We start from the raw sequence: 13,965 nt of genomic DNA, 5'->3' as shown, positions 1-13,965 counted from the left end.
AGACCTTTGCCAGCCCTGCTTTCCAAGATCCCTATAGAAGTCAACACTGAACACTACAATTTTTTAACAGCTGTTTCATTGACATAAAGCCCAATTAAATGACTTTTCAGTAAGGTCATAAGATTTTAGTGAAGTCCAAAGAGGATTATCAGTAGAAAATTTCAAATTTTTTTGGGAACCTGGTGGATTTATTTCACATAAACTCTCCATTTAGGTAAGTAAATCCCACTTAAGGCAGGCCACCAGGTATTTTAGGAAGAATCAACTGACCTGGCTTTGTATTCATTGCAAAATGTGCCATTTTACTGCAATTCTTATCTTTAAAGAGAAAGCTAGTGTTTCCTGGGGCTTAATGAGTCAGCTGTTGGATTTCAATGAGACATAAATCTCACCACGGTGGTGAGGCCAGGCTGGTGCTCAGACTTCATGCAAATGGCCACCAGTTCAGATGGGGAGGATTCAGCACCCACGTCCACGGAGAGGAAGCGGCTTTCAGCACCTTGGACAAGATCCGGGTGCCCTCAGGGGTCCGACGGGACTCAGACCCCAACGGGAGAGGGGCTCCTTACTCCCTCCCTAGTCCTGGCTGCCAGAGCTATGATAGCAGCAGGCAGGGCGAGACCCAAGATCCTTCCATCAGATGGAGCCTGCCTTTTCACATTTCAGAGCACTGCTGTAGGACGCACCAAGATTAGACCTGCCGGAGCAGGAGCTAACACAGAGATGCGAATCATTTGCAGATGACATAATTACCTGGGGTTTCCACCCGCCGGTAATGGTAGGGGTTGATGCACACTTCTTTCTGTTTCGAGCCAAAAGGGAACTCACAACATTCCAGTGGTTTCAACTCATGGTGAGATTGTAAGTCAGGCCAGCGCCACACTCTGCAGTATATGACGTGGGGAAGCCCCTTGCGGTGAGACACCTGCAGCCGCCCATCCAAGGAACGTGGGATAGTGACGCATTTACTGGGCTGACCCGGGCAGCTCAGAGCCCTCTCCAGTTCTTCCATGGCTCCTTTTTTCTTCTTTAATTTCTTCACCAGGGAATCAACAGCTTTTTCTGCCCACTTTTCTTCTTCATCTCCTTGTTTCCAGCCCAGCAGTCGTTTCACTGCAGGGCTGGTGAAGGAGAACAGGGAACTGATAGGGGTGCTGGAGTGCATAAGAAGCAGAGATTGCGCACGAGCGTCAACGGAAGCACAAACTGTTCTCCTGCCTTGCAAGGCCTGCACGGAGTTTCCACAGTGCTGTGATGGACACTTCCTTCAGTGGAAGAAGGAAGAGAAGTTCTTTCACACGTACGTCTTTGTAGTCTTAGGCACTGGTTACAAGACAGTGGGTGGGTCTCAGAACTTTCCAAACATCAAGAAACTGCTGATGAAGCCTGGAACAGCAACACAATACATGGTTAGGCTTCACACACTATTTCCATTGTTCCTTCAATAAAATGTTTTGAAAAAGAAATCATTCAAAATGTGTAGCTAATTTTCAGCGGTTTTCTGTTTGGTTTTTAATGTTTATTTTGGGCTCAAGCCTCTCTTCCACACTATCCACCCCACTCATTGTAAAGTTGGACCATGGAAATTCTAAAGTATCCAGTCACTTCAATTTGTGTTTAGAGTTTAATGCACCAGGAAAATGGTTGCAGGACTAAGATTATTTTTAGTACAAAAGAAAATTTACCCTCTTTTTTATATGCTGGTAGCTGGAGGTTCAGCTCAATCATCTTCTATGAAAATAAATCTGTAATATCAAATTCTATGGAAGCAATGAGTAGAACACTGTTGGGATTTCAACTCGTTCTCTGCCACTCCAATCTCACAGTACTGTCAAGAGTTATAAAATATTAACTGCAAAATTAATTTAAACTTCTCCTAGATTTCATTTAAGGCTTTTGAAAGATTTACTAGTATTCTCTAAATTTATTTATATTTTCTTACATGGAAGAGAAAAGCCTTTACAGTGTATTTCTCTGTCTTCAACAGTTCACAGCTTTCTGGATCCAAATCACAGACTTTTGGACACAGTTTGTGCTGGATGGTTCCTGCGTTATTTTTGCTAGGAGTTGCTACATCTGACAAAGTCCAACAGAAAGAGTTTAGTTCTGAGGGTTTTCCCTTTTTTTTTTTTTTTTTCATATAGCTGGAGCCAGTCTAATTTTAGCTGAAAATTACATATTTCCACTGACTGGAACTCTGAGGAAAAAATGTCCTTGTATGTCAAGCTATTTACTGCTTCAAATATGTTTCATGGACCCCTGTGCATAGCAAGTCCGAAGGTCTGAACTACACAGAGGGCACTTAAAACAGGAGATGGCGCAGCTTCCAAATGGATGCCTCTAGAAGAGCAGCTCCATGACTGCCCCAGACCACTCTTGTGGAACTTTTTGCCCCACCAATAAAGGCCTGCACACAGTCCTCAGCACCACTTAGGTGCAGCCACTGAGGAGACAGATGTTGGCCAGCACAGGGAGTGGCAGAGCTTCACAAAGCATATTTTTGTGCAATTTCCTTAAATGTACAGGCCTTGTAAGAGTTCAAAGGGCACCTGGGGACACTGTGTGCAAGCACAGGTACCACACAGTGAGACAGGAGGCCAATCCCAAAGACTGGTTCTTTGGCATGCTCGGATACCCTCGGCGCCACGAGCTCTGGAGCATGCTGTAGTGTGAGCACACATGGCCCAGGGCAGCACAGCCTCTTGGACAGGCTGTGATGTTTATTGAGGACCAAGGACTGCCTAGAGCTGTTTTTCTCCCAGCTCTTCTGTTTGGTTCTCATACCCATCCCCATGCCACTACATTTCCCTTTGAGATGCCCATCACCCTGAGAAATGCAGATACATGGAAACATAACAAGCTTTTTCCCTTCCTCCACAACAGCAGCAATGGTAGGGGAAGGGGCTCAAAGTCACAAAAGCCTTCCACTGCACTAGGAGGATGGAAGCACTTGGTCCCACAGAGGAGAAAACATGAAAGCAACTCTTTGGCAGCAGCAGCTGCTCTTCCCCAAGACTATCATATGTGAAGCACCATGAAAATATGCACAGAAGAACTAAAGAACAGGAAAGCAGAACAGGCACACCTTCAGGCAGAAGGCATCAGAGCACTGAGCTCTGGCTTATGCAATTTCTATGTTACCAACCTGTGTGTGTGTCCATTTGTCCTCAACTGACAAGAGAGGCTCTTGAAGAGCATGGAAGAACACCCCTTGCTCATGCCCTTCATCAGTCAAAGATCATTTCCACAGAACTGTGGAAACCTGTCCCACCATACAAAAAGAAACTTCAGATCTCAGATTTTTTTCCCTGCTCTGCACTAGTAAAAGTCCAATGACCTGGAGTATTTAACTGGATAGTTACTAATGCCTCTAGACAAAACCAAAGTCTATTCCAAACACTTAGAGGGTATATGTGAGAATGAAGGAAAATCAGAATGATCTATCACAGGAAAAAAAAAACCTCAATCTGTTTGTAAAACATAATGTGGATAAAATTTAGGCAGGCAGGCTCCAGTCTTTGCAGGAGCAGGCTCAGGCTGCAGAGCCCAGCACCAGCCCCATCCAGACCAGCACCATCCTGTGCAGTGGAGGTGTCTGTCCCTCACTGCCCTGGTGAGAACCTGTGGAGGATCCACCATCACACTGTTGTCATTGCCTGGCAGAACCAAACCCCATCCTCATATGAGAAAATAAAACAATGCTGGGATCACTGTGGATAAACCCTGAAAGCAGCAACAGGAAGCAAGGAAAGCCTGGGATGAAGGACCAGTAGCAGTGTAGAAGTCTCTGCTCTATGCTGAGAGGGAAAATGGCTCACACTTCTTATCTGAGGGGGTCTCCTGGGCATTGGCATGTGTAAACAACTGCTCCTGATAAGTTAATGCAACATTACAATCATCAGATGTGAAAACATACATGTTCACATAAAAGTATTGTCCCGAGATTTTCTTTTCCATTTTGACCAAGGTTTTAAATAAACACATTAATCTCATTCAGTCAAATTAAATAACTCAACAGTGACATCAGTATGAGCCTGAGCACTATTGTTGCTGGTGGGAGAGCCGCCAAGACTATGTGTATAAAAGCAAAAGCTGTGCTTTGCAGACCATGTGATGTAGTCTCAGATAAGTACATTGCACAATTTCCTACCACGCTCCCCCCAGTTTCTTCTAAAATCTTTTTTCCCCAAATTCAACTGACACATAAAATATAAATGGTATTAAATAAACTAAACAGCTTTCAAATAATATTATCAGAACATCCTAGTTTATTGTTATTAAATTACATAATACTGCACACTATTCAGCAGACTAAGCCCTGTGTTGCTACGCTTAGATTCTCCATTGTGAAATAGCGAGGCAGCCACTCTGCTCCAGGGCTGCAAAGACAGAGATGTCAATTCACAATTTGATTTTAACAGCCTTTCAGGACAGCAGTTGCTTAAGCCATATGCCTTTGGTAACAGGCAACTTGCCTACCCAACTGGAATGTTTCAAACCCACACTTGATGTATTTTCTGTGCTGATGATCCATTGTGTTTCTCGATGCTCAATGCAGTTTAGAGTAGCAGTGGGGAGGGAAGTGTTACAGTTTTGATCCATATTCCCATCACGGTGGAAGTTCTGGTCTGGTCAGCTCTATCTCCCTCAGTGACAATATGATGTGCGATCATGAGGATGAGTCAGCATCATTCAGGATACATTCCTAATACAATTCCCTCCTCTGGGACTACAAGGAAGGCTTTGCCTGTCTGTCAGATAAGTGACTGGTCAACACTAAAGAGGGTCAGTCTTCTATGCAGTAAATCCTTATTCCATCACTGAGTATAGCCTAAGATCTGAAGCTTGATTTAGGGAAGAAGACCTATGGGACATGAGCATGGACCCACCCATTTTTTTCTGTGGCCTGCAGGAGCAGGTGGGACCGGAAACATGTCAGCCCAGTTCACTGGCTCCATTCTCCCTAAACATAGGGTTGTCTACTATTGCTGGGGCACAATAGTTGTGGGAAACATCTCTGGGCACAGGACCTTTATCAGCTGTAGCATGTTATTACCACAGCATCTGGAATGGCTTTGGTCCGTTCCAGCAGCAGTCCCCCAAACCACTTTTGTGCACAGTTCAAAAGTTAGGAGGGAAGAGAGGTCACTCCCAATAATAAGTCAGCATAGAGCCACCATGTTTTGGAAGGTGAGACAACCATTGCACAGAAGTAAACCTCAAGGCCAAGAACAGTATAAGGCATGTTTCATTTATTAGTATAGAAACAGTCTTTCAGTAGAATTTACTTGGCCACATAAACATGTCCAAATTTTTGACACCCATATCTGACCTACTCATCCCCAAGTCCCTAAATCTGTATTTGAGAAAAATATGTGTGTACATAGCATGGACTATTCCACATAAAGGTAAATATCTAGGAAAAAAACCCAAAAAAAACCCGAACAGCCAAATCAGGCACTGCATACAGCTCATGCTGAGATGAGGCACCACAAGTCTGAATGACTGCAAGGCTAAGAGCCAACAAAATGGACATGAAGTGGAAGGGACTAGGGTATTTTCTCCTCCTCCTATGCCCATTTTTCACCTTCTGGTGTAGAAATAACCTGTAAGTCCTGAGGTTAACAGGAGAAATGTGCTGCTCCAGGAGCTTCACTTCAGGAACTTCTACTGTGGTACTAAAGAGCCTGACATGCCAGGGGCAGAGGAAAGCCCACCATAACTGTGAGTTTACGATTTCCTAACTGGGGCCAGGTCTTGATAAAGTCAATAACAAGGGTTCCAGAGCTCATGGAAATTAAACATGCCCTCCTTTTGTGTCTAGAGCAAGCATGCTGATATCTCCACTATGGAAAGATTTTGTTAAGTTTAGATTTTACCTGATGTAAAAGGGATCCACTGTGTCAGGGAAGATTCACATCACACCTCAGCAGAATTCCTGTGCAGTCCAACATGCTGATGAAGTTTCCTCTAATTCAGTTGTCATAGAATCACAGAATCATAGAATATCCTGAGTTGAAAAGGACACACTAGGGTCATCAAAGCCAACTCCTGGCCCCACACAGGCTACCCCAAGAGTCACACCATGTGCCTTAGAGCGTTGTTCAAACACTTCTTGAACTCTGTCAGGCTTGGTGCAGTGACTGCTTCCCTAGGGAGCTTGTTCCAGTGCCCAATCACCCTCTGGGTGAAGAAACTTTTCCTGATATCCAACCTAAACCTCGCCTGACATAGCTTCATATATTCCCTCAGGCTGAGGGAATTTCGCTCCCAGAGGAACAGCAGGGAAATTGTACCACTCCTTGTTAAATATCACTCTAAGCTTTCTACAGAAGTCAAAAAGGAAAATGTTCAACGATGCTAACAACAACAGACTTAAGACACCACTGTGTAAAGCAAAGTGTGCAATGTCCCTCAAAAGCATATTTTTGTATTTGTATGGTGTGGGCAGATGTGTATGTACTTCTGGTCTTGGCATAAAGCTTCAAGGTGCTGCCTCCACTCCAGCACTTGCCTGGTGAGAGGCATGGCTATCTGTCTCGAGAATGCCTGACATCATCAGTCTCAGTGTCACTGCAACAGCTAAGTAAGGCCACAGAGGGAGATTTCTCAGAGGGTTGTCTAGACATAAGCTGTGCAGTTCTTGGAGATGCATGTGGCTGGAAAACAGAGCAGCGAGACAATTATAGCTGGAAGTCTAACACTCAGTGACTAAATCACAACAGAACTGGAAGGGAGAAAATTGTTTCAGTTGATCAATGTGAAGAGGAATGCAGTAGACATGCTCTTGGTTAGTTATTTTTACCTAGCACTTATTCAGTTATTTCTACCTACTATGAAAGAGAGAAGCATGCAAGTTTTCTTAAATCAAATGATTCTTGGTGTGTTTTCAAATGTGCTCAGCTGGCAGCAGTCTGCATACACTCAGGGCTGGCAAAGAACCTCCCGAGTCAAATCATCACTGCCACTCGCCATGGGGATCTTCTACACATCAGCAGGGAAAAGGGTTTTAAAACAAACAAACAAGCAAACAAACAAACAAACAGACACATAATTTTTCTGAGCTTGTGTAACCACTCAAGTCTTACCTCATCTACTCAGCATCTTGTAGCTTCTCGTGACAGGAATAACACATTCTTGATACAAAGGAGGAAAGATTCAAGTATATAAGCTGCGCACCTTAGTATAGCTACGTGCACTTCCACACAAACAAACAAACACCCACAGAAGCGTTTCAGAAGCATACATTCTGTCGCAAAAGAAAATTAAGTACCCAGGTCATGTTTGGTATGCCCATGATGCCTGATTAGGAAGCAGTTCCTGCTGTGGGACTGCTGTGGGACTGTGGGTGAGCACATTGGTAGAAGTTTCAACAAAGCTTCATCGGTGTGACATAAGATGGGGAGAAGAGAGGTGCAGGGCATGGTAGCAGTACCCCCATGTGCAAAGTCTGCTGCAGACAGGATAGGGCAATCCATCTTTCATGTCCACTTGAAAAATCAGGGGGAACATAAGAGTAGGATAGATAAGTGTTGCGGATATCTGCAAGTGCATTTTACACAGCCTGCTTCAAGAATTACTGTGCTGTCCTCGGGGAGGAAGAAGAGACTGGAAAACCCTTTGAGATGAGCCCTTATGACCCTACATCCCCTACCAGAACCAAGTTAAAAGGTCCCTCTCTTCTGGTGTAGCACTGGGCCAGCATGGCTACACTGGCTTTGACCCCTGGGCTACTTGCATCCAGCTGTTGAGGATGGCAACCCAAAGCAGAGGGCTGGACGTTCCCACCAATTTTTGCCTTTCAAAGTTTCCCACAATATCTGAAGGCACTCCACAAAATTACCACAACCAAAGTCTATGTAAAAATTAAATTAAACTGGACCAATTTATCACTATGATCTCTCTCCAACTAAACTTCCTTCCTTGGTATTAATTTTTAAAGGAAACCAGTGACTGTGATGTTTATAAAGAGTGAAACACACAGTATTCCCTGTCTGGGCCACGCCAAAGTTTCTAAGATGCAATCCCACAGGGACACATCCTCTTCTCTGCTTCACACCCTGCTCCCTGCAGGCAGGAAGAAGACCCATTCACCCAGTCCCTGCCTTACCCCTTCCTGAGGCTGCCCTGCTCAGACTCAGACCAGCACTTCCAAGGAAGAGCCCCTCTCTCAGCTGTATTGCTCCAGCAGAACTGCAAGCTAAGGAGCACTCATGCTGTGGAGGAGCTCTGAGGATGTATTTGTGGGAGAAGGCAGGAAGCAATGGGGTGATGAGGAGGTGGATCAACCTGCCCTAGGAAGCCAAAATGTCTTCTCATGGATCTGGCTATCCCTATTTTACAGCCAGTCAGTCCCGCATTCCTCACATACCCACCATTCCCAGCAAAGCAGCAAAGCCCATTGGTGTTTCTAAAAATGGAAGGGTTAGAAATACGCAAAAAATAGAATTCCTGCTTTTAAAATAAAAGTTGATTCCTCTCTGATACAAAGCATGAAGCCAAGTGCCTCTAGAACAAACACTTCACAAAGGAAGAAGGGGAGTTGAAAAGAACTTCAGCTTCCATGCTGGTCCAAAGTTTACAGCCACACTAACTGGATCCTGTAATCACTGGCATTCTTGGAGTCATTCCCAAATACTCATTTTAGGAAAAGGATTTGCTTAGATTTAGATGTTAAGAATGTTGTGAATAAGGATGCATCTAAAGAACAATTAGTTCACCAAAGATGTGGCACTTTAGTCTGATGGGAACCTATTCTGGAAATTTAGTGCCTTAAATTGTCAGAAGAGAATATGCTTTTGCATACCTGCTTCTGCCTTTACAGTACACACAGGGAAAAAGGACAAAGCAAATGTTCTCCTCACATTGTATGGTAGCACATCCCACCTCAGGGAGGCCTGTCTGAAGCATTACGCAGTTCAGGTGTTAACATAGCAGATGTTTTTTGCAGATGACTTAGCATCTCACAGCTTGGAAAGTGAAATACAGATCAATAGATCATATGGATCTGGGATAAAAAACCCAAAAGGAAGAACTTCCAGAAATGCTTCCCCTCTGACTGGCAGCAGGCCTGGGGAGGAAGCAGCAGTACTGCTGGCCACGTCTCATTCTCTGCAGGTGAGACAGCCTGGCCGACTGCATGGGGAGATAGATTTCACACACAAGACACTTTCTGTATACATCACACTAGCAGTTGTCCACGGAATCGCATTAGCATTTCATTGTGTTCAAACCATATCACGTTCAAATCTGTTTTTCCTAAAAGGCCTCCATTGTGCATCACTGTGGGAAATTGCTAATGCAATAAGACTGACATATAGGTTCTCCTGCATGAACATCCGCAGTAATCTGTGCTAATTGAGCCCTCAGTGGCTTGTGAAACTCTGCAGGGGGGAGGAAGGGTGGAGCATCCACATGGCCTGTATCTTGGAGAACTGCAGCAAATAACTGTGTGGAGAAGAGGTAAACACTAGTATTAGTGTGCTTTATCCATGTAAAGATCTGATTCAATGGCAGGGATTGCCTTCGTCACGGGACCAGGATATTTTCTGTGAAAAATATCTGGATATGCTTGGACTGTCTGTGGAAGTTATTTCCCAACAAGAGGGCTAAGAACAAAAGGAGCAAGAACTTGCCTATCTAGTTCCCTCCTGTGGGGCAAAGGAGATAGATGGCCATTCCCAGTGACTTCAGCTGAAGATGTGGGTGCTCAGATTCTCTGTGAACCAGAACACCTTTTTAGGAGATTAAACAGGTTTCATATGCCTATATTTGAGCCTGGGAATAAAAAACCAAAGGCTGGATGCTCTTTAGCATGGAAGATGACATGTCATGTTAACTACAAGCTTCAGAAAACACTGAGCAGAAGGCACAAATCAGGCCCTGAGTCTTTAGAAGAGATATTTTACTCTTCTTCAACTCTATCTCAAGATTCCAAAGAATACTCCATCTCTTCATGGCTGTTGCTGCCCTTCATCTCCCCTCCTAATACTCAGCTCTGGCCCATGCAGCCCCTACAGCCCAAGGCTCCCAAGGAGGCCACCACCAAGAAGCCTGAGGTGGTCCTGTAGGACCATGCAGCAGGACAGGCATGGGAGCTGCAACCTCCCATGGGAATGGATTTTGGTTTCTGTATTCTAGATGTCTCTGTGAAGGTTTCATGCCCTGTGTGAAGTAATCCAAGATCTGTTGATGAGAGAGAGATAAATCAGCTACCTCACATATGCTGCAGGGTGAGAAACCGCACCTTGGCAGCTGGGCCAGAGTAATTTGACAGAGACAAGTAGGTTTGGATAGGCAAGACCAGCAAGTAACCATAAGAGAGTTTTGAAAAGCCACATGAACTGCTTGTGCCTCCAGTCAGTTTTGTGCCTACTGGGCAGCATGTGGGATTGCTTCCTGCTACAGGCCTCAAGGTAAACAGCCTTCCCTCAGGTGCCTCTATTTCTGCATCTGTCCCACAGGTACCCTGACAGGGATGGCTTTGTAAAGCAGAATCTGATGAGGAATTCTGCAATGGAATGCTTAAAAAAAAAAAAAAGATAGGGTTTTTTGGATTTGGTTTTGGTTTTTTTGTTGTTTTTTTTTTGGTGGGTTTTTTTGTTAAGGGAAGGCAAGCAAGAAAACACATGTAAAAAAAGATTAGGTATTGTTGAAATGTATTGACCTCAGCTGCAGGGTTATTCACATTATAAAGGATTCTTCGTTAGGTGGAGGTTTGCTGCTTGCAGACAAGGCTTTCTGGAAAGGGCACCTCCATGGCCAGCTCCTGCCTGCTGTTCTGCACAGCACGGCTGCGTGACCCAGCACGCCACCAGGCCGAGCAAACACAGAACCACCGTTATCAAGAAGTGGCCAATCTGCCTCCCATTGTAGCCAGGTAATGAGGGTGAAAGGAAGCCTGAAGCAGAACAAACTCTAATGACCCACGGGTCTGTTAATTTTCTTTCCTCCTCATTTCTCTCTTTTAATGGACAGTGAGTTTGAGACCAACAGTTGTGGGGAACTCAGGACGTGGGGAATATTTTCAAAACCTGTTCAAAGGCCAGGCATATAGAGAGACTCCAGAATGGGAGATGTTTCAGGAAGAAAAGCAAAAGATGCAGGATTTTGCATCTGGGAGCACAATGTAGGTGGGAGAAGAGAGCTTGTTGGGAAATGGGAGGTTGCAGTATCAAGCTGGAAGGTTGCCACAGTGTGGACTAATGCTTTGGCAGCTGCAAACGAAAGGAAGGAGGAATGTAAGAAGTAACACGAAGGAAAACTGTCAAGAGATATCTGGAAGTATCACCACCTGTGAGGAAACAGAAGAGGCAAAGATGATGCTAAGTTTGGCAGAGGGAGGGTGGTGATGCTACTGACAAGGAAAAAAGAGTGGGAAGGAAACAAGTTCTGGATAGAAAGATGTGAAAGATAAGACTTTGCTTCTCCCAATCAGAAACACACTTTGATCTTAATGCTGTCTCAGAAAAACAGAGATCAATTATCAGATTTTCTTCTTCTGTTTTTTTCTTAAAGTAGAAGTGGCTGCATACATTGGGAAGTCTCCTTCACTCCATGTCCACCTCCACCATGTCCTTGCTGTGCCCTTGTTTAGAGGAACTGAACCTCAAAGAGAACTGCTCAACCTTACATGTCTCTAAGGTGCAGAAACCTGCAAATCGTCCTGTAGAACAATCCACCTTATGTTTCACCTGCTTTAATTAAAATGCAAACATGTATAAGTCAGGATTTCTGTCTGGACTCTGATCCTGCAATCTATTAAATCCACTCATCTGCAAAAGCACAACCAGATTTTTAGCTGCTATAATAAATACACAGGGCCCAAGTCTCTTTAAGTCACATTTCCACCTGTAAAATTCCCACAGTATTAACCATTCAAACATTGCAGACAAAATATAAGATGGGAAATAATTTGGGATATTTTTGAAAAATTAATTTTGTTGCACTGTATTCAAAGTCTAGTGCTTCTCACAACTGTTCTCCAAGACAGTAATAGGACCGCGATGATTATCTCAAATTGTTGTTGTTATTACTATCCCTTGCTGCTCATGCACAGTAACACTAATGGTTCTTTATTCCCACCTGTATCAGGAAACCAGGCAGTTAAACAGAACAACCTTTACTATGTATATATTTGCTGTGTTGTTTTCAGTTAAAATATTTATGATGCATTATTTGGGTTTTTTTTCCTTCCCCAGCCCTGTAATTATTATTTGTAAAGGGTATATATTGCACAGAAAATGGAATATCTCTAGGCTATCACTGTATTTTTTGCAACAGACAAATTATAAAGCATATATATATATATATACATATTTGTCTCCCCTTATTATTTTAAGTTTCTTTGAAACAGGGTGCCCAGTACTGCTGATGCTGGAATTACTGTTAGTCAGTATCAGCACTGGTGATAAACTCCAGCTAGTGTTTTGGTTAAAGGTCACTTGTAATTAGTAGTCATTGTCCTTTGAATTTAACAATGGAAAAATAAAACTTTATAGCGACAGATTAGCCTGGCCATCAAAATTACAGCACTTTAGCACTCAGGAGAGAGGATTGCATGACACACTATCTCCCTGTCTGATAACAGCAGATAGCTAAGAATTCAAACACGAGACGCAGAAAGCCTGTAAAAGAATAAAAGGAGAGAAAGGAGAATTAACTGTGCAGATGTTACGTGATACATTATATTGACACTTCCACACTCCTCTTTTAGTGAGCTGGGCCTTGTCATGTACCCACTGAAGTGAAGATGGAGCACTACTGCCCATTTTTGTGAGAGTAGCTTTCAAACCCGAGGCGCTACCGAGCTCCTCTAGACCACATCCCCACCTTCTGCAGATCCTTGGCATGTGTGTGCATGACTCTTTAGTGAAATACTAATTCTCAACTTCTTCACAAAGTTGTGCAGTTGACAGCTTTGTGCATATTTGTTTCAGTTGCTGCAGGTAAATAAAAGCTCTCTCCACCTTGTATCAGTTTACAAATACTGACACAGATTCAAAGCATCCATCAGGAAATCTCCTGGTTTGCATATATAATACGATAAGGATTTGTGATAAAGTACCCTTGACCCTTATTCCAGGCACTTTTGCAGAATTACTGTTTATCAGCTTATGTGCGAGGTAATAAAGTGAAGAAGAAAATGTTTCTAATTCCATCACAAAGGACAGACGGGAATGGGAACTACTGCTAAACCCAGTAAATACAAGATATCCTTCTTGATACAAATTACTTTAAATGTATTTTTGGGCATGTTTATTTTAGCTACTAAGTCAAATTAACTCAGTATTTAAAAAACCAAAAAACAAACCACAAACATCCCCAGCGTCTGCTTTAAAATCTAACAGGAAGCAAAGATGAACCAGCCAGACACTGGTACTTATCAAATCTGAAAGAAGGGAGTTGTCTGGCTGGATTAAAACGGATGAGGTTTGTTTGAGTGATGACATTTGTCCTACCGTGGCTGAGGAGAAGAATTTTGCAGCACTTTCTTCATCTTATGCTCCTGAGGATGGGAAGATTATTCCTACCACACAAATACTTGCACGTATAGAGGGGCACATTTCCACACGTCAGAGATGCTGAAGAGTACTGAAACTTGCGTTATCTGCAGTGCCCTCCCCAAACCACTGCAAACTTGAATACATTCCCAAGCCGTGCACATAATTTCCCACTTCTGCCAAGGGAGAGCTCCTTCACTAAATCGTTGACCATTCTAGGCTGAAATATTTCTTTCACTAATTTATAAGATGCAAGTAATTAACAGCAGGCGTGCGTGTCTGTGTCTCCGCATGTGCCCATGTGTGTGTCATTTATCTTTATTCCAGCTAATGCCTCTTTAATAGCAGACCTGGCTAGCATGAAATAAATTTATCCATAAAATCAAACTAGGAAAACACAAAGTTACCAAACAATTGTTGCCAATTAGCCGAACTCCGAATTTCCCCCCACTTAGAGCTGCCT

At 43.5% G+C, this 13,965-nt stretch overlaps 1 protein-coding gene across 4 annotated transcripts in view; it reads right to left on the bottom strand.

Moving 5' to 3' along the window:
- The window catches only part of SMAD9 (SMAD family member 9), a 42,388-nt gene that overhangs the window by 27,522 nt on the left and 901 nt on the right, over positions 1-13,965 (bottom strand). For 3 of the 4 annotated variants that reach the window (XR_010356281.1, XM_064408983.1, XM_064408986.1), the window contains exons 2-3: positions 5,880-6,010; positions 754-1,386 (exon numbers count right to left, since the gene is read on the bottom strand). Coding sequence is in view for 3 of the 4 variants with exons in the window: in XM_064408983.1 (XP_064265053.1) it covers positions 754-1,165 (412 nt within the window). In the remaining variant the exon portion in view is untranslated. The remainder of the gene's footprint in view (positions 1-753; positions 1,387-5,879; positions 6,011-13,965) is intronic. The other variant, XM_064408984.1, reaches the window with a different exon arrangement.

Source organism: Passer domesticus, chromosome 2 (assembly GCF_036417665.1).
Source record: "Passer domesticus isolate bPasDom1 chromosome 2, bPasDom1.hap1, whole genome shotgun sequence".
NCBI lineage: Eukaryota > Metazoa > Chordata > Aves > Passeriformes > Passeridae > Passer > Passer domesticus.
Note: the sequence above shows the minus strand (reverse complement) of the source record. Positions and strands in the feature narration are given on the sequence as shown.